The sequence below is a fragment of the Trichoderma breve genome, chromosome 2, assembly GCF_028502605.1.
Source record: "Trichoderma breve strain T069 chromosome 2, whole genome shotgun sequence".
Taxonomy (NCBI): Eukaryota; Fungi; Ascomycota; class Sordariomycetes; order Hypocreales; family Hypocreaceae; genus Trichoderma; species Trichoderma breve.
The window spans coordinates 1-19,492 of record NC_079233.1 but is presented as its reverse complement, the minus strand read 5'-3'; the positions used below and the strand labels follow the sequence as shown (position 1 = coordinate 19,492).

The 19,492-nt window shown below is 45.7% G+C and overlaps 7 protein-coding genes across 7 annotated transcripts; 5 read left to right on the top strand and 2 right to left on the bottom strand.

Moving 5' to 3' along the window:
* Positions 1-82: 82 nt before the first annotated feature.
* Positions 83-1,249, top strand: T069G_02256 (NADH:flavin oxidoreductase / NADH oxidase family domain-containing protein; the record flags this gene model as incomplete). Its single annotated transcript, XM_056169466.1, has 2 exons — positions 83-880; positions 920-1,249. The coding sequence occupies 2 exons, from the start codon at positions 83-85 to the stop codon at positions 1,247-1,249; spliced, it is 1,128 nt and encodes a 375-aa protein (XP_056030358.1).
* A 3,274-nt stretch (positions 1,250-4,523) lies between these two features.
* Positions 4,524-5,724, top strand: T069G_02255 (alcohol dehydrogenase groES-like domain-containing protein; the record flags this gene model as incomplete). Its single annotated transcript, XM_056169465.1, has 4 exons — positions 4,524-4,772; positions 4,855-5,309; positions 5,371-5,448; positions 5,517-5,724. The coding sequence occupies 4 exons, from the start codon at positions 4,524-4,526 to the stop codon at positions 5,722-5,724; spliced, it is 990 nt and encodes a 329-aa protein (XP_056030357.1).
* Positions 5,725-8,528: 2,804 nt separating this feature from the next.
* Positions 8,529-8,855, top strand: T069G_02254 (uncharacterized protein; the record flags this gene model as incomplete). Its single annotated transcript, XM_056169464.1, has 1 exon — positions 8,529-8,855. One exon carries the CDS (start codon positions 8,529-8,531, stop codon positions 8,853-8,855), a length of 327 nt encoding a protein of 108 aa, XP_056030356.1.
* A 3,616-nt stretch (positions 8,856-12,471) lies between these two features.
* Positions 12,472-13,002, top strand: T069G_02253 (uncharacterized protein; the record flags this gene model as incomplete). Its single annotated transcript, XM_056169463.1, has 3 exons — positions 12,472-12,649; positions 12,706-12,796; positions 12,852-13,002. The coding sequence occupies 3 exons, from the start codon at positions 12,472-12,474 to the stop codon at positions 13,000-13,002; spliced, it is 420 nt and encodes a 139-aa protein (XP_056030355.1).
* A 1,291-nt stretch (positions 13,003-14,293) lies between these two features.
* T069G_02252 (uncharacterized protein) lies at positions 14,294-15,143 on the bottom strand (the record flags this gene model as incomplete). Its single annotated transcript, XM_056169462.1, has 2 exons — positions 14,294-14,990; positions 15,061-15,143. The coding sequence occupies 2 exons, from the start codon at positions 15,141-15,143 to the stop codon at positions 14,294-14,296; spliced, it is 780 nt and encodes a 259-aa protein (XP_056030354.1).
* A 317-nt stretch (positions 15,144-15,460) lies between these two features.
* T069G_02251 (nmrA-like family domain-containing protein) lies at positions 15,461-16,435 on the bottom strand (the record flags this gene model as incomplete). Its single annotated transcript, XM_056169461.1, has 1 exon — positions 15,461-16,435. One exon carries the CDS (start codon positions 16,433-16,435, stop codon positions 15,461-15,463), a length of 975 nt encoding a protein of 324 aa, XP_056030353.1.
* Positions 16,436-16,992: 557 nt separating this feature from the next.
* Positions 16,993-17,666, top strand: T069G_02250 (short chain dehydrogenase domain-containing protein; the record flags this gene model as incomplete). The annotated part of the gene is made up of 2 exons (XM_056169460.1): positions 16,993-17,034; positions 17,094-17,666. The coding sequence occupies 2 exons, from the start codon at positions 16,993-16,995 to the stop codon at positions 17,664-17,666; spliced, it is 615 nt and encodes a 204-aa protein (XP_056030352.1).
* Positions 17,667-19,492: the final 1,826 nt, after the last annotated feature.

The window sequence follows — 19,492 nt, the reverse complement described above, 5'->3', positions numbered from 1 at the left end:
CTACCTCAGCAACCATCAGAAGAGCCCTATCCAAGTTATCAACAGCTTCGCCAATTCTAGATTTTCGTCAAACTTCATAACCATGCCAGCACAGAAAATACCCGCGACATCCAAGATATTCCAGCCTCTCAAGGTCGGTAGAATTACGCTGCCTCATCGCATAGTGATGGCACCACTTTCACGATATCGCAACAGCGATGACCATGTGCCTCTAAATATGGCAGTCGAGTACTACTCCGACCGAGCGGCCGTCCCTGGGACGCTCATTATAAGCGAAGCAACAGCAATATCTCAAGACGATGAGACTGATCCCAATGGTCCTGGTATTTGGAGTGATAAGGAGATTGCCCAGTGGAAGCGCATAATCAGCGCCGTACATGCTAGGGGTGGCTATTTTATACAGCAGATCTGGAGCCTAGGCCGCGCAGGTGACGCACAATTTGCGCGTTCCAAGGGCATTAAATACGCATCGAGCAGCGAGAGTCCCATGGAGGGTTCTGATATAACGCCTGAGGAACTGACTGAGGAGGAAATATGGGTCAAAATTGACAGTTTTGCCCAAGCTGCGAAAACAGCCATTGCCGCAGGGGCAGATGGCGTTGAGCTGCACGGCGCTCACGGCTACTTAATTGACCAATTCACTCGGGAATCTATCAATAAAAGAACGGATAAATGGGGTGGCTCAGTTGAGAACAGGGCACGTTTTGCCATCGAGGCTGTCAAGGCCGTTGCTGCTGCCGTCGGGGCAGATCGTACGGCTGTTCGTCTTAGCCCTTGGGCGACATTCCAAGGCGCGACATCATCTGATCCGCAGGCTCAGTTTCTATACATGTTGCGCGAGTTCAGGAGGCTGAACCTGAACCTCGGTTATGTTCATCTGGTAGAAGCAACCGGCGACCCTGTGACTTGGCTGCACAAGAAGGAAGACGAGCTTGGCCAACACAACGCTTATAGACAAAACACACTCGAGTACCTGCTGGAGGAATGGGACAATTGGTCGCCCGTTATCATTGCTGGTGGCTTTAATGCGGAGAACGTCTTCTCAGCCGTGGATAACCTGTATTCCAAGTGGGATGTGGCTGTTGCATTTGGAAGATATTTTATTTCCAATCCCGACTTGGTATTCCGCCTTCAGAATGGGATCACTCTTAGTCCCTACAAACGAGATGGCTTTTATGCTAAGAAATCTCCTGTGGGATATATCGACTATCCTGTGAGCGAAGAATTTTTGGATGGAAGCTGGACATGAGTCAACACGCTTTATAAGCAACTAGATGGACAGAACAATGAACAGCAGCAACACGGAATGTCAAATCTCGAACCAACTAGATAAATTCATGGACCAATTTAAGAGGAACGATTCGGATATATGAGTCATAAACATCTCGTTCATTACATGGCCTAGATCATAGTCATTAATCCAGTATCGATCAAAACTTAGTTTCGACTATTTTCCCTGCGTAATAAGATTGCTAAGATTAGGATTCTAACCCCAACTGTAACCAGATAGTCCATTGAACCAAAAATACACGGGCAGTTGGCTTCTTCTGTGATGACCGATGAGTCATCGAGAACTACTTCGAAAGAACTTGAGTGTTGGATTATAAACCTCAATAGTCTTCAAGACTTGAACCCTTTTGTCTTCAAGACTTGAACCCTTTTGTCTTCAACATTGAGAAAGCCGTATCACAGGAGCCTCTTCTCTCGTGATGACATCCAAGAACCTCCTTCCCACCTCTCCAGCAGTCATTCAATTTGGTGGTTGCTTAGTTATTCAAAGGTTTCTTAGGTCAACCAGTTCGTCAAAACGTTGCAAGAAGGTGACTACCAATATTAACACCGGTTTCGACTTTCATCAGAAATGTCACACGACATATACGTACCACCTATTGCCCAACAGCTACTAAATCGCTGCAGTTCACTTCGAAGAGTCTCCAACTCTTTGGTGGAAATTTGGAATTCTTTGAAGCTCACTAGATGTAAAGCTGCTCGCCATACACAACAAAGGCCAATGAAGGACAAGTTGTCAATGCCGTGGTATCGAATGAAGTCGGAAGCCGAGAGACACATTTCCAAAGTCATACTCGCTATTGACCGCAGTGCGGTGGCGTCCTTGGAGTCTCTTGGGCCGCTTCTACGTCTGTCATGGCTACTTCGGAGTGCCATGAGAGTGCTAGGGATAGATGAAGTATAAGTTGGGAGACCTAGATACCACAAACTTAAATGTGGGCTTACCTAATTGCCATCGACGTTGGTTCGCAGTTCAGAAACGCTTTGTCTTCAGAAAGGCGCAATAGCTTTCCAAGTGAATCCTGCGCAGAGCTGTCCACAGCTACGTAATCAGCTTGTTGGGTTCTTCCGAGCTGGCAACAGCGTAAGAACGTCAGAGTATCGCTAACTAATCGTGCCACGGTAGCTGTGATTCTCATTCTTCCTGTGTAGCCGTAAGCTTTCAGTTTTTCGTCCAATTCAAGGTCATGCTCCTCTATCAGAGGAAAGGACTGCGGGTCTGGGAGCAGCAATGGTAAAAAATAGTCCATGCTAGAGACTGCGATGAGGCTGATTAATTCTTGGTCAGCGGCGGTTGTTTCTAATCTCATCTACGGAGTAGACAGTCGTGACTTACCGATCCAAGGCTACTAGCGCATAACCGCATAAAAGCCTTTCTTCAGGGTCTTTTGAATCCAGGTCATTAGATTTATAGCTCTGAACTTCAACCATCCGGGCTAGTGATACACAGAGATTCAACGTGTTATAAGCAGATTCTAGACCTTGTGAACATTCATAAGCCCCTAGTAAAAGCCCATATCGCAATAAATCAAGATCTTTAATACCGGGTGATGATTGGGTAATAACAAAGAGCCGTTTCATAGTACGGTAAAGCCGAGTATTCATTGCATGGGCTGCGTGGTCGCAGGGAAATTGAACGACAACATAAAAAGTCAGCAGCAAACGTGCGACGTCACCATGCTTATCATTCTCTAAATGGGCGCATTTTTGACGGATCTCTTCTTCCCTGAGAACGGGGAGCCACCGGTGGACGCTCGCGAAGTAGCTGTCCAACAAATTCGGAATGTCAATGTCGAAGGCGCCAAGTGTTTTAAAGAGCAGCTCGGACAAGCTGCTGGCCCCGTCATACTCTGCATCTTCCCTGTCGCTGTCACACACTAAGCGAAACAATAACAATTCGCCTTTGGTGGAGAGGTCAGGAGAACAAGAACCGCGAATTTCATTTTTTTGTACTGGCGCCTCGTTCTGTAAAGTTATAGCATGTCCATCTCGTGAGACACTGTAATTGCATGTAAGAAATTTTCTGTAAGAACAACAACTGGTCAGAACAAAATGAACGTCAAAGTCGGTACATTCCCGCGATTGAAGAAGAGCTTACGAGGTGCAACGAGAACAATTCGGTAGCAACCGGTCGCAGCCTTGTTTGCGACTTGCACAGTAACGGCAAGGCCGTTGCGCCTTGAGAGTCAGCGGAACTGGTGCCGACATGGGAAACAAATCTTATGAATCAATAAAATGGCGAAGCTGCATCGGCCGACGCAGCTGTGGGCTTGGAAGATCGAGCGAGCGGGCCTCATGGAGATTTAATAGTACCTCTCGTTGATTACTATTCCTCTCTTATAATCGAGATTTCATTCGTCGTAGGAGAGCTCCGGAACTTCAAGCATGTGCCAAGGTTCTCTGCCGTCGCCCAAGGTTCTCTGCCGTCGCCCAAGGTTGGCCACTGCGGAGCCGCCAATGAAAATTAGCTTTAACGACGCTGGCAGGGGATCGGTCGATGCTTAAGTTAAGGGCAAAGCTAACGATAAGCTCTTACTCTATACAATCCGCTTTGGCTAAGGCATTATGACTCGTGGTCTAACTACCATACTTGCGACTAATATGGAATTGCCTCGGATCTTCAGGCAAATGACAACACTAGCCGGTAATAGTGGTAATGCAAGCCAAGCCTAAAATGCCCAGGTGCTTCTCGCCCGAGAAGTAAGGAGTCTAACGCTGCTTTTCCAACAAGCTACAATGAAGACGCCCATGATGCTAGGTATAGTGCGTTTGACACGGCCTGAATTGGCGGCTACAAAGAGAATCAGAAGCCATCGTGTCGCTTCCGAATAAAACTTTGACGTAGAGTATCTCACTATTGCAGCCAAACCCCGCCGACACTGTGTGGTATTCTGCATGACATCCACTTTGACTTCGTCCGTGAGGGTTACCATTTTAGCCTTTAACACGGCCCATGGCATTTTGTTTCCGTGAGGCAAGAAAGGGCCCTAAAAAGTGATAACATTAAACAAAAACTATGAAGTATATAAACAAGCACTCGCTACCGAACCTCAGTTACCAGTATCTCATCAGAACAATTTCTCTAGCTGCCCGCTGCTTTTGAACAAGACTCTGCCGAAAATACCATTGAACGGTTATCCTACTGGTATTATCACTGCCATCGAGAAGGAGCTCCAAGAACTTGAAGCATTCACTTTCATCCTGCCTCCCCTCTAAAATTGTTTGAACCAGTCATGGCCATTAATCAGTCGATGCGTGGTGTTGATGGAAAAGTCCTCCTATCTTCCAACCCTCCTAGGGACCTTCAGCCAAAAGAAGTTCTAATAAAAATCACGCATAGCGGACTCTGTGCTAGTGATCTTGCCTATCTTCAATACGGCTGTGTTCTTGGCCACGAAGGTGTCGGTATTGTCGAGGACGTTGGAAGTGAGGTTACTAAACTCAACGTTGGCGAACGAGTGGGAGGGGGTTATTTGCGTAGCGTATGTTGAACTTTCCTCCTCTCTGAGATTTCTCTGAAGTAGACAATCTTCAAGGAAATAGAAATTAACAGGTTTTAACTAGAGCTGCGGCAATTGCAGTTACTGCATCTCAGGCCAGGATATTCTTTGCTACAGCCGTAACATTTTCGGCGAGGGTGACTTCAACAACGGCACCCTGGGCCACCATTTCATTGCCCAAGAGGGCTATGTCTATCCTATCCCAGAGGAAATACCATCCGAAGAGGCGGCCCCTCTTCAGTGCGCTGGTTCTACCGTCTACAGTGCCTTGATCAAATACTACAAACATGGTATGCGCATCGGCATCCTGGGCATCGGCGGCTTGGGCCACTTGGCAATTCAGTTTGCCAACAAGCTTGGAGCACATGTTACTGTCTTTAGCACTACTGCTTCCAAAGAAGAAGAGGCCAGGCAGTTTGGAGCTCACCACTTTGTTGTCCTCGGCCAAGAGAAGGAGCAGCTCCAGCAACCTATCGATCTACTTCTTCTGACTGGCAGCAAGACTCCGGACTGGAATAGGTAAACATTTTTTGACTTCTCATATTAAAACTTCTTTCATAGTTACTGAAGTGTACTCCAGCTTTATGGAAAAGGAAATCCTCGCTCGAGGTGCATCTGTTGTTGCAATTGGCTTCACTGGGCCTCTACTTGAAATTCCGTAAGATTTGGTGGATTCCCGATATCCAAACCGCATGGATTGAGCTTAACTAATGAAGTTCTATTTAGCTTTATGCCGACATTTTTTAACGGCTATAATATTGTGACGAATTTGGTGTCCTCTCGCAGGGCTCATCAGGAGATGTTAGAGTTTGCTGCGCGCAACAATATACACCCTGTTATTGAGAAATTTCCGTTCAGCAATGAGGGCATTGCGGCTGGGATAGAAAAGCTTACTAGTGGTAAGATCCGTTACAGAGCTGTTCTGGTGTGGTAGTAGTATATAGAGTTAGTATTATGGGGAGGGGAAGACGAGCTCTCAAAATCCGTTCGTGCCCTATCTGAGCGTTGGCCCCTTGACGGAGTAAGTGTAGTCAGGCCAAAAGCCGTCGATTTCATCCAATATGAAGCACTCATCCATAGCACTGGCAGTCGTGTCTGATGGTTTGGGCTCGCAATGTGATGACGTGTAATTTGGGGCGCGCAGCCACTAGTAATAGGGAGGCAATGCAGCATGTCGTTCTCATTAAGAATAATTCCGTCCTGCTCTTGGCTTAAAAAAAACCCCCCACGGGAAACCAATGTATCTAATGACAGTATCTAGATAGCAATATACCTCTGCGTCACTGGTGATTGGTCACCTCCCACTAGGGTAATTCTAGTGTATCCGAGTATTATGATTTGGCGCAGCCAAATCAACTGAGTGCATCAATCAGTTGCTCATCAATTTCGAAACTCAGATACTGCGGTACACTTGTAGTCATCTACTGTGGATATCCTTGTTATCATCGGCTCCTATGTCCAGATTGTAGGTATATGTAGCAGATGATCTCACTATATTCCCTAGGAGCCAAGTACTTATCGTTGTAGCCTAGGAACGAACGTTGGCAGAAGGCGCATACAGAAGCAGACCGCTAATACAAACTGCATGCCTCACCATCTTCAAAATTGCTCCATGACAACTTTGGGGTTAAGTAAGTATGAGGCTCCCTGATACAAATTGCATATCAAAAATACCTATATTTTTAACAATGATCGAGCGCATGTCATACTCTATGACATCGTATATCTTGTATAATTCTTCAGCGCAGGTAGAAGATTGAGGGAGGCCATGGAAAGCCAACTCAAACCTACATACGACTATTGATTGATGGTAGTTGCTTCATGTCAATGTTGTAAGTGGGGGTGAGAGTCATCATAGTGCATGTTGACTGCAACCGGCACAAATGTCCCTCCCAAATCCCTACCGATATCACAATGATGGAATCTATGAAAATGAACTTCGTAAAATAAAGCTAATCTACTTCGAATTGTGCATGTGCCAAACCCAATTCCTATCTCGCAGTGGTAATAGTTATGTATCTCGTTTTCTTCCGTTCTCGGGTATGCGTATTTTAATAACATGAATTTACCTCTCTCCCTTTACTCAAATACTTTGAGTGCTAAGGTAATGTAAGATACTAATTATACGTCTGGGTCACTACAGCTTGATAATATATTAGTATTCGCGCTATATTTGTTCAACCCCGAGGTTCTAAACGTCTCTCACAGTTGCAGTTAGTTTTGCGAGTACTATGCCAAGTCTATAATAACTTTGGGGGAAAGGAAGGGCGTAGGAAAAGGGGGAATAGGGGGAGAGGGGGGATCGGAGAGATTAATAACCCCTTTCCGCATTTAGAATATTAAATACTCACATAGTAGCACTATAATCTTATCCCCATCGCTTATTTCCCCTACCCCAAATTTTGATTACTTATCAACCTATGCAAGACCCCTGTACCTATTACGGTATTGTATAAACCAGTTGCGGAAAAATAGATGGGAAGTATTGTAGCTCCGGAGTTATACATAAATTAAAGCCTATACTAGCAGTAAAAGTTAGAGTCTAATTCCCTGCGGGCCACCATGCAGGCACCTGGCATAGATGAGTTATTCCCTACTCCTTGGTGAATGCGAGAAGCGGAACCAGACAGCCTCAGTTCAAGTCGCCTGTTGTTGATCTTGCTCTAGTTCTACCAATGTTCATAACTAGGGAAGTGATACAGGCCGTGTATTCGCAGGGAATGCGAGGCCTTGTTTAGTTGGACATTAATAGTTTTGTTCTTAATTGTAAGAGATACCTATATCTTCAGAGTAGATTCTCTAGTATAAGTCTGACATCGAATATTATGGCCTCTTTTAGTCAAATACCAAGTAGGTTTGCTATCATTCGTCATGATATCTTAATGGCAATTAATTATAATATGATGTATAAACGAACTATGAACGAGAACGAGCGTAAAAGAGCTGACAATAGGCTAAAACATGCTTGCATCTTGAGTAAAAATTACTGTAAGTAGTAATAAAATCGTGTTGAAGATCTCATTTGCTCCGCCTTAATGCAACAGCAATCAGCTTACAGTAAGCTGAGCCATGCTTGTATTTTGGATAAAATTTCCACCAGTGATTTGTTTGCTTATTGTATTATTAACCACTATTACATAATCTAGATTATTACCTACATCTGGGTATAGTAAGAGCTGCTGGTAGTAGGTTCGGCTTTTGCTGTATACTAGTTAATGAAAAAGAGCGGACTTTATTTACGCCGCTTATATGTTGATTAAGGGAGTTGGGGAGTTAGGGAGAGAGTTGTATTGTAAAAGGTTGTGTCCTCCACTACGTGTATTTTCTGAGACTCGTTGTGCTCCTGATGGTCTGATACGTAGTTTGGGTGTCCACTATCGTTCGTATACTCTTAGCTAGTATTTCATAGAGAAAAAGACGGATCATACGGGATTCGGCAAAGCATCCTTGTGTTCTCAACATGCCGCACTTGCAGCGGGCGCAGGTGCCATACCCAAACCTCTTGTAGTAATTTCTTCGAAGTCTGCGTGGCCTAATCGTTCCGCGAGGAGCCGATGGAGGGTGGGATTCCACCAGTTATGTCTTCATAGCAAAGAACTTCTCTGGCTCAGTGCGAGAGTTAGTTGTATATAAAGACTATCTTCCCATTGTAAATTGAACTCTTGAATAACAACAATCGCAATCAAGTCAAACATCATTCACTGCCTTACACATTATCTCATTATCAACTTTCTCAACATGAAGTCTATTCTGGCTATTCTTACCCTCGCTGTTGGCCTTGCCACTGCCGACACTTTAACCATTGATCTCCACGCCAACGGTTGCGACGATACTCCCTTCCAATCCTTCACAATTGGAAATATTGGAGAATGCCACCCTGCTCGTCAACCATTCAACTCTTTCGTCCAGCACAACATTGCTCAGAGTTTCTTTGGCCGCAACCTGGGCATCCGAGCCTTCCGTAACAACGACTGCACCGGCCCATCCAGCACCGACTCGTTGTCCAACACTCGCCAATGCGTTGGTAATGAAGGCGCTAGCTTTATGCTCACCACCAGGGACTAAAGTGGGGGAATACAAGGCTAGGTGACTCTGTTTCCGGTATCTTGGAAAAACAGAGCAAAGTGATGGAAGGAAAAGGCAGATCAATGGAACCACAAGTACATAAAGAACAGTTATGTAGGAGCTAGTCAAATCAAGGTCCCTCGGTCTGACACTACAGCTTCCCATACTTGTGACTTGTTTAACAACTTCTGAAGTTGCCTTCCCATCCTGATCTCAAAGCTTATTTAGCTTTCGGCATAATTTATTTGACATTCTTGAAACGATCCCTTATACCATGAACGATGACTTTTATAGTAGTCGGAACGTTTTTTCCGCTAATATTTCAACCAACTGTGCCAGAGACAATTCAGAAACAAGCGTAATACGCCTGACCCTGCCGCAGAACTCATCAGAGCTCAATATGACCGGTAGCTACGTCAGGGATATCAACCTACTACCAGGAAGTTAGGGTGCACATGCAATTAAGTAGAAAACACATACAACGTGATTGAATGAACATCGAACGTCGTCCGTCTTTGTATAAGTTCCAGTAAGGAAATTTGAGATGCTGATGCAATTTGATTCGTTCATCGACTGAAAACCACTGAATGGATGCATCATAGACCCGAGGATGACATCGGGATTTGTAACAGTTAAATCGAACGAAGATGGCCAGCCTTAATGAAGCTTGGTGAGGCAGCTTCTACTTGGATCTTTCCAACGCTTTATTCAAGGACCAAACGACCTACAAATCTAGAGATTTCGGCCACCATAGCCACACATACTGCTTGACATAGCTGTTATGGTAAATTTATATTGTCAGTATACTGTGGGCTTTCACGAGTACGTATACCATATACTCTTTTATCGTAGACGCGATCATATCTTGGTAAACGTCTGTAAAAGCAAAACCAGGAGGGGTGTCGCCTGAACCACGTGAGCCAGTGTATCTGTACATTTTTAGAAGCAAAATTAAACGCCTTCACTAAGGTGAAGTCGGTAATAATGCCAAATGCAAACGTCGTTCCGCAAGAAGCACTTGATTACAGCAGCAGCTATATCTTTTGACCCAACAGTGCCGGTAACCCGAATGGTTTTCTACACCAAAGTAAAGACGTAAAGCATGTAATGAAGAACTACCTTATATTTATAGAGATCGACAACTGTCTGAAACCATGAATCCACTTGCTTCGATGACAGATATGCGCAGATGTTGGCCTTAAAGAAGGGATGTATTGGGGCATCGGTTGGAGATAGGTTGAAACACGAACCCCAATACACGCAGGTTGATCAACCAAGAAGGCATCTCTCTAGGGTGGCCACGCCCGGCTTTACCACAGCTTGATCGAAGCGTGGAAGACGGATGGAGCAGGTGAAAGTTTATTGAAGGTCTAGAAACATCTGTGGGAGAACCACGCTTTCGGCTCATGAATTTCTTCGTCGCGCCTCCAAGTTTAAAGCTTTCTTTCATCCCAGAGAACATATGCCTATATTTGACCAGCCACCAATCCGAACTCTATTGAGCTCATCAAATTATTCTCCAAGGCAGGTAAAGTCTTGGCTGCAATATGTGACGAGCTATCAGCCATAGTCAATGTTATCGTCAATGAAATATACACCATCAAAGAACATAAAGTAACAACCCATTCTAACGAATAGGAGGAATACCAAAAGATATACCATCTGCATTTGGAACTGCACTTGAGCAGACTGGCGAGGAGTATGTTCAGGCACTGAAGAAATGGGGAGATAATGATGTGGTGGACGGCCCAATCAGTACAACTACAATCGTAAAGGCAATTAGTATGACTTAGAAGATGTCTTGATATAAATAATATATTATGCAAGATAAGGTGCTGATATACGTCATATATCTATCGCGAGCGAAAATCGTGTAGGCTAATATTATTTATATAATACATTGTATAGCTTCTTACACAACTCCTATGCATTACTTTGACTTATCATTAGACTTATCACATATGTAAGATTTCAACATTCAACATGAGAACGATTTGACTCAGCTTGATGATAAAAATACAATTTTATATATCAGGTCACCAAAGGCTGGGGCGTAGCCTTCCTCCGACCTAGCTATTGCAGCTTTACTGACCCTCTTGATAAGAAATATAACCTCTATATATCAAGTCATATTTGCCACACAGTCGACCACTGATTATTTCCTAGTCTTAATGTTTTCTTTATGCGCGGCGCTAGACATTAGGTGGTGCTGTGGGAAGAAAATAAGACGAGCAAGTTATTGGCTACGGCAATTTACTAAGGGCTTGTATGCGTTCCATGTACCTCATGCACGAGAGTCGGCAGACGGTTCGACACGTTGAAGATCGGAATTGATGAAATGCAGGCAGTTCATTACTCCCCAAGTGTGCGTACTTCGTTCAATTTTAGCAATGATCTGGATATTATCCGGTATCTTAGGCAGTATGTAAAATGTCATTTTCTAAACAGAAATGAATTATACTAAAAGACCAGCTAGCCCCATCCATGGGTATACCCTTCATATATTGTCCTGAGATAGCTGCTCTCAACCTAAACATGCAAGTTACAAGCGAGCGCTTAATATTCAGCACCCTCCCCTAGTAACTTCTTATTCCGGATATAAGCACTGTTGTAATTCGCAGTTCAATTATAAGGAAGATCTAGAAGCGGAAGTTGTATACGGCAGTACTAAGTCAGCTTAATCGCTAGTGCTGATACAGAACCTCGTTTAAAATGCATACTAGCACAATAGCGAGTCCTATTCCTTCCTCTCTCGCTGTTTCAGTACTATGCTAGATCGAAAATCAGTTTGCCAGCTACCTCATTGATTATAACCCCCCGGATAAGGTTTAGATCAATGATCTTCGCATGGAGTATCATATGGTTAACTATTCTTCGGGCCAGCCCGTTGACACTATCCTCCTTACCCACGACTGTGCAGACCACACCCACAGATTTGTTTCTCCATGACTTCCAACAACTGCATCACTGTCCCCGACATGCTTGACTATATGGGAATCATGCTCGGGAAGATGTGAGTTGGTACGGCATCATGGACATTCCTGCAGATCTCGATGCTCTGCTGCGTACGTGGTACGGGGCAGTGAAGATGTGAAGAGATCAAGATTCCTGTACTCTGCTGTATGTTTGAATTAGAAGTGGAAGAGTTTGAGTAACGTTGGTGGCACCGAGTGATGGCATTATTGAGTGGAAACTACCCGGCCTATTATGAATACCTGGTAACTTCCAAAATGCGAATGTCCTCCTGCTGATGTCCAGATCGGGATATCGGCATCCGATCCGAACTTCCCAATGTTGGCGGGACTTCTGGTAGTTACGACATATAATTTCCCGACGCTCCACAATTACCGCCGAGCAGATCCATCAGCCACAAGGACTTCGGATGTACCTTCTACTATCCATCGATTCGTAGTTCTGACTTTGGATGTTGCACCAGTTGGCCTTGAACTGCTGCTGGAAGGCGAAGACTCCCCCCACAAACACATGAATCCAAAAGCTGACTAGGTTGTACACAAAGTGTCGGTGTAATATAAAACGCATATATAAGAGTGATCTTCTCGCCAATTACGAGTAACAGACATTTAATATCTTAAATCAGCCAACTGTTACCCAAACGATGTGGACCAAAATTTTATCTATCAGCCTTCTAGGCCTATTTGCCGGCTATGCTACTGCTGCCACCATTGAAGAGAGAGCACAATATAGTGTTATCTTTTACGAGAACACCAATTTTGGGGGGCAATATGTTGGATGGACAAATACAAATTTGGCTTCGCAGCCTGGTGCCGACTGCCGTATGTATTACACTGTTTACGCTTCCCGTCTCTTTATAATGCTGACTTCTTTTCAGATAATTTGAACGAGAAGAGTCCGAATCTTGACAAAAAGGCAAGCTCTATTCGCTTTGGAGCATCTCAAAATGCCGAATGCGACTTTTTTGTGTAAGTATAAACTCATATACCTTGTCTAGATATTTTGACTCTTACATTCTTTTAGTAATCTGAACTGCATGAGCAATTCTGGTCCTAACTTTTCCGATGGTGCTATGGAGTCAGGCGCCGAAATCTCTGACTTGAGGGCTGTCTATCTGGATAATGGCGGAAGTCTGAACGACAGAATTCGGTCTTTTAGCTGCTTTTATTATTGATCTCAGCCAGGATCTAAATGATATGAGCTTTATATATTTATTTCGTAAGAATCTCTTATTACGCTTAAATAATAAGTGATTTATATACTATTAATAGAATCTGGCCTATCTATCAAACTATTTAGATCAAAATCAGTAAAGAAAGAGTTCCATAACAAATTATCTGGTAGCCTGGGGTATTCTTGAGTAGCATTATCACTTCGTAGCCAGTGTTCAAGTTTATCATCAGCTCCTTGACCAAACTGATGAGCAGTTATTTTATGGCTGGTAATCTCCCCCGTATAATCTGCATCGCGTGGTGTGTCAAGGAAATCGGTCCCAAGGATTCCATTGACTCGAATTGGGTAGCTGAGAGCAAATAGTCTTAGCTTTGACGTAAATACCGAGACAAAGTCTGTCTCTCGGTCTTGCGCATCCATGTTCCCTTCAGCCGCTTTTTCAACCTTCTTCAGCAGTAACCCGAGGAATCCAAGATAGTCTGCCTCATCAACTATAGCCGCGCATTGTGAATTTTGATCAGCTGTTAGGGTTACTAATACCGTACGATCACCGTATGTTGCTCCACCAACAACAATTTCCAAAAGTGCCCACACCAATTTGGCGTATATAGTCAGAGTGAAACATAGCTGAGAATATGTAACGAATGTAACATAAGTCAAATCAGCTGTCGGTAGATCTAAAAAGCCCAAGATAAAAAGTTTGCACGCTCTCATCGCCTTGTAAATTATGGCGATTCTCTCAGTTGAACAGCCAAAAGTGATATTGTCGGTAACGCTCGGGGGATCGGAATCGATGCAGTGGAGCCATGGTTGTTGGCCCTGAACCGTACATTCTCCCATACATATGCTCACATAATGGATATCCAATCTCGCCAAGTGTTCTTGATTCACATCAGTTCCTACAACTGAATGACGAGCTGTTAAAAGACGGCTACTCACCGTTGAGGCTGCCCAGTGGCTCGGTAAGATTCTGTTGCTGATTTACGCCTACCTCGATGACGTCCAACTCTCGCTTAAAAAGGCAGCGCATTAATCCAACCGGTGCATCCCATATGTCCGGTGCCTGCATACTGCGAAGGGATGTGAAAGCCTCGTAGATTCGACCAATTAAGAATCTTGAAGCGATCTGTGGTTGAATATCGCGATCATGTGGATACTCCGATATTTCACTTAAGGATTTGCAGGCATTTTTAATGGCATCCCCATACTTCAACCCTATCGGCTTGCTGAAAGCCTTCTCGGCGCTTAAGGATCAAGGCGCTTGTGCGTTAGAAGAAGCTCAGAAATGAATATTAGTCGAGGAGAACAAACCATTTCGATATCCAGTAGGTTCCTAGCAGAGCCCGTTGCTCTTCTAGCGTCAATTTTGCTTTATGTTCAAGGTTGAGCGTGTAGCAAAGTGTAATGCACGTCTGAATGAGATTCAGGACATCGGGGCGAGAGCTGTTGGAAAACGGGAAGAGGTGACACCAGCTAGCTAAGACAAGAAATCCCCGGAGGAGGTCAAGGTTTCTCTCCAGTCCGCGCATCATTCGGCGGATGCCCTGATTCATGACTTCATGTTGCACATGCGCCCGTAAAGGATGCTTTGGTCCTATAGTTACGGCCATGATGCACAGGAACAGAAAAGGGTTTAGATGTCTGATGTGATAGGAGCCTTTATATACAGAAATCGCCGCGAAAGGAAAAATAGGGACGAATTTTTGTTGGAATTTCTGAAGGAGTGCCTCTGTTTCATCGTGATTGAGAGCTTCCAAAACAACAGAGCAAGCACTCTGATGTCCAATTACGGGCTCTGGACTGCAGTCTTGCAGGTCCCCTGATTGTGAAAGAGAACTATTACTTGGTATAGCCAACATGCCCTCGGCAGAAGAAATCACGGACTGTGTTGTTCGGGAGGGTGATGCTAGCGGTGTTACATCCTGTCCTGTCAGGCCTGTCAAGTGCGTAATCAGCTGATTAACTGTATTTTCAAGCTTTTCCACGCGCCTGTGCTGTTTATTAGTATAGTGAATTCCTTCTCAAGGCGTTTAGTGAGTGTGTGGTGGCGCGCACAAACCTAGACTCGCTGCGCTTGCGCTTCCGTTGTGACAACTCGAGAAAGACACATTCTTTGCCAAGGCGCTCGCATCTCTGGCACATGTTGGGCCGATATAGTATGCATTTTTGCTTCACGGAGGTACACGCAACACAAGCGCGTCTCCTTGACACAAGATTAGACGGGTGTGAATCCATGAGTACACCTCGTTTGTGGTTTGAGAGTAACGGTTGGCTTTCCATGTTGGGCAGCGCCGGGTATTTCATTAACTGGACATAACCGGCGGCCGGGGTTTCTGGCAGCCGACGGCCGTCGGGTTTCAAGTACAGCCCACTTGAGTGATATTTGCTAGTCAAGGAACACTCCGGAGGGTAAGATAAATTGGGTTCGTTATTTCATAGTTGTATGCCCTATATAACCATTAAATTGTCATTCTCTTTCTAACGCCTAATACTAAGTCCTTCAAATTTCGTCGTGGAAATATGAAAGTTCCATTTGCATCAAAAGCTAACCCTTCAATCAAATCTGCCGCACCGGAGCCATCCCCCCCTAGTTTGAGTGTAGACTTTATATGCACCGTCCGAAAATCTTTCTTCGCCAAGGCATCCTGGCGCTCAAGGAGAAACACTTCACTTGGCTTGTATTCCACATCCATTTTAAATCCAAAAACCCCTTCAATTGTTTCGATAATCTCGACTGCTGTTGTTCGGATTTCTGCAATTGGTATTCTTTTATTCTTAGTGGCGTCCTCGGGTAGCTTCAATATTGCTGTAATGGCGGCGGCGATAAATTCTGTCGAGCAACCTGTAAGAAACCGCGTTCCGTCATCAACCACAACTGCCCTTCGATTTGGAATGTCATACGCCCCCCAGAGCCCAGTCTCAAGAAAAACATCAATGAACATGCTAGGCAGAACTGTAGTATAGCTTATAGGGCCATTTTCTTCTGCGAGTGCCTCATAGCGACGAGCAAGAGCAACTGGGAAGGCGTTTAGCCAACCATCAGTAAACAATTCCACGGCTTTTGGGTGTAAAACATCTAGAGCGTATTGTGACGGAATATATCTCCGTACGCCGGCTTTTCGAGCAGCTTTCAGCAATAACGGATCGATCTGCAGAGCCACATGGCCAGCAAGTGTAGCAATGACAACTTCAGCGCCCGAAAGAGCTCCCATAAGGTTATCTTCGTTATTATAGTCGACCCAAACAATCTTCAGGTGATGAGAAGCTGTACTGGGTAGACCGAGCGTCATAACCAGACTTGCAGCCGTCGTCGACTTTGAGTGTGTAAGTGCAATTACGTTGAAGATCGGGTCTGAAGATGAAAGTAGCTCCCGTAGGATTGCTGATCCTAGATTTCCCGACCCACCAGCGATCGCGATGTTGTTGAAACCCATTTTATAATCAGCCTATCATGAATTCTATTGTGGGATGAATTGCTTAAGAGGTTGGCATTCACAAGATCTCAACTTAGACGTCCCAGCCTCTTTATATGTTGGACGTTTGCACTCATTCACTACAATGATAATTTCTAAGACCCGCCGGTCATCGCCTAACCTAGTTTCCAAAATGCGCAGCATAAGTTGAGGGTGGAAGATGGAGCGGGGTTGAACCAACGCGCTATCAAGAACATGTTGGCTGTTTCTTTGGCAAGAAAGCACAGCTCACAAAAGTAAACGGCTTTGTGCTCGCCGCGGACGCTCGGATAAAGCATACTGAGCGGGCACAGGAATTCCTGCGGCCGGCGGACACGGAAACACCGCAGCCGGGGCGTTTACAATTCGTGTGTTGAAAGGCAATAATGTTTGGTATGATGAACCGCTGAAGATAGTTGATAAAAAACCGAGATATAAATATGTCGCTGGAAATCCATTGTCGTTCGTCTCGATAACTGACTTGGCAACACAGTCTGAAATTTTACTTTATTCCCAGAAAAAAGTATCGCTCAATAATTATGCCTTCATATATTATCATTGGAGCATCTCGTGGCCTTGGTGTATGTTACCCATCCACAAACTTCATTCTTTGGATGTGCATTGCTTACTTTTCAAATAGTATGAGTGGCTGAGGCATCTTAGCCGTGACTCTGAAAATACTATAGTTGGTCTTGTTCGAAATCCGGATGCAGTCGAAGCCAAGCTCGCATCCGACAGTATTCGCAATGTCAATATCATCAAGGCCGACCTCACTGATCACAAATCCCTCTCCGCTGCGGTAACCAAGACCGTAGATTTAACAGGAGGCTCTGTGGATTATCTTATCATCAATGGAGTTCATCAAGATCCCGTTGGTGATTTTCTTTCTCCGACTGAGTTTATCGGTCGCGAGGAATTGCTACATGATTACATGGTGAAAGCAATAGAAACAAATGTCGTTGGTGTCATGTACGGAATCAATGCCTACCTACCACTTGTGCGCAAGAGCAGTGTCAAAAAGATCACGGTAATCTCAACAGGATTGGCCGATCTAGAGCTAGCGTTGCAGGGCAACATGTCCTTCTTTGTGACATACAGCGCGGTTAAAGCTGCTCTGAATATGGTTGTGGCTAAGTACAGTATTGATTTGAGAGCAGACGGAGTCACAATTATTGCACTCAGTCCTGGTTTGGTAAATCAATTGGATGTTTGATTGTGGTGGGACACACCCAGACACACAACACAAAAACATAAAAAGGTTGTGTTGGGTTTGGGTGGTGGGGGGGGTGCGGGGGGATGGGTGGGTTGGGGGGGTTGAGGGATGGGTGATGTCGTGGGGAGTGGTTGGGTGGGGGGAGTGGTGAGTAGGGGGGTGGGGTAGGGGTTTGGTGTGGGGGGGGGTGCTTTGGTTTGTGGGGGGGGGTTTGGGGGGAGGGGGGGGTGATGGGGGGCGGGTGGGGGGTTGGGGTTGTGGGGGGACGGGGGGAGATGTGGGGGGTGGGGGGACGGGGGGTGTAGGGGGGAAGGTGGTTGGTGTGGGGTGTATGGGGGGGGATATGGTGGAGGGGGGGTCGGGGTGGGGTGGGGGGGTGTGTGGTGGGGCGGGGGGGGAGGGGGGGGGGGTGGGTGGGGGGGGGGGGGGGGGGGGGGGGGGGGGGGGGGGGGGGGGGGGGGGGGGGGGGGGGGGGGGGGGGGGGGGGGGGGGGGGGGGGGGGGGGGGGGGGGTGGTTGGGGGGTGGGTGGGGAGGGGGGGGTGTGCGGTGTGGGGGGGGGGGGTCCGGGGGGCGGCGGGGGGGGGGGGTGGAGGGGGGGGTGAGGGTGGGGGGTGGGGGGGGTGGGATTGTGGGTGTTGTTAGGGGTTGGGCGGGGGGCTGGGAGGTGGGGTGGAAGGGGGGGGAGGGGGTAGTGTGGAGGGTGCGGGGAGTGGGGTGTGGGGTTGTTCCGTGTTTGTTTGCGTCAGAAGGAAGTGCGGGTTAGTCTGCAATTCCGACAAGCGCCAGCTGAGATAATGCCTCGTATCCAGATTATGATGCAAGACTGTTCTGGTCTGTTATCCTTATTCCAGAAAATGGGGGGTAACGCTAATTGAACCGGCTTGAAGTGTGTTAAAATGCAGTTTAGAAGTATTGAGAAGTACGCTGAATACCTATTAAGCAACAGTTTGGAGAGTTTTGTATTCTCATTTTGGAAATAAGCAGTGGATTTGATGGAATCATTGGACATCTCATGGTCCTGCTGTGCTCTGGATATCGCTGGAGATGAGGATGAGACCATGGTATCGGAACTCCCGGCCAAACTCAGAGGTGCACCAATCTGATCATCATGAATGCTGGTGTTGAACTGGGGAATCATAGCATTCTGTCCCGTCAACGATCAAGGCTGGTTGTGGAGGTAGGGGCGCGCGAATTTTTTTGTTATAGTTCCAGAATCTTTTTAATTTCAACAAGTACTACACACAAAGTTGAGGAAAGTTCAAAGATTTCCATTTTTATCTACGATCTCCTATTGAATTGAGGTCAATTAGAACTAAGCCACGCTAAACAATCTGGATATATTAATGCTAATAGAAGGCCTTAGTATCTGTGGCTCTGTGTACTATGATCTATTCTCACTCAGGCACTAGGGTAAATAGCTATGCCCTGCCAGCCTTTCCTAGCTCCTGTATCACTCAGATCGAGATTTTGGATCATTTTGGGGGGGTTGGCGGCCAAGTCAACGACAGCAATGCTTGCAACATTGGTAAGACTATACACAAGAATCCCGTATATTCGTGAGTTCATAGCGCGGTTGTCAAAACTCCATTCGCACCCAACACTTGCTGGCAAATTAATCAGAGACCCAGTTACAGTACGTGAGCCCAGTGCCTTGGGTCCGACACAGTGATGTTAGTGATACTTGCAGTGATGACATATGCACTGCTAAGCTCTGGCACATATACTCCCCAGCAAGCGAGCCCCTCGTTTGACGGAAGCACAACTTTGTCTTTCAACAGTAAACCTGTTAATGCCTGGAAGGATACCGATAGAATAAACCAACTCA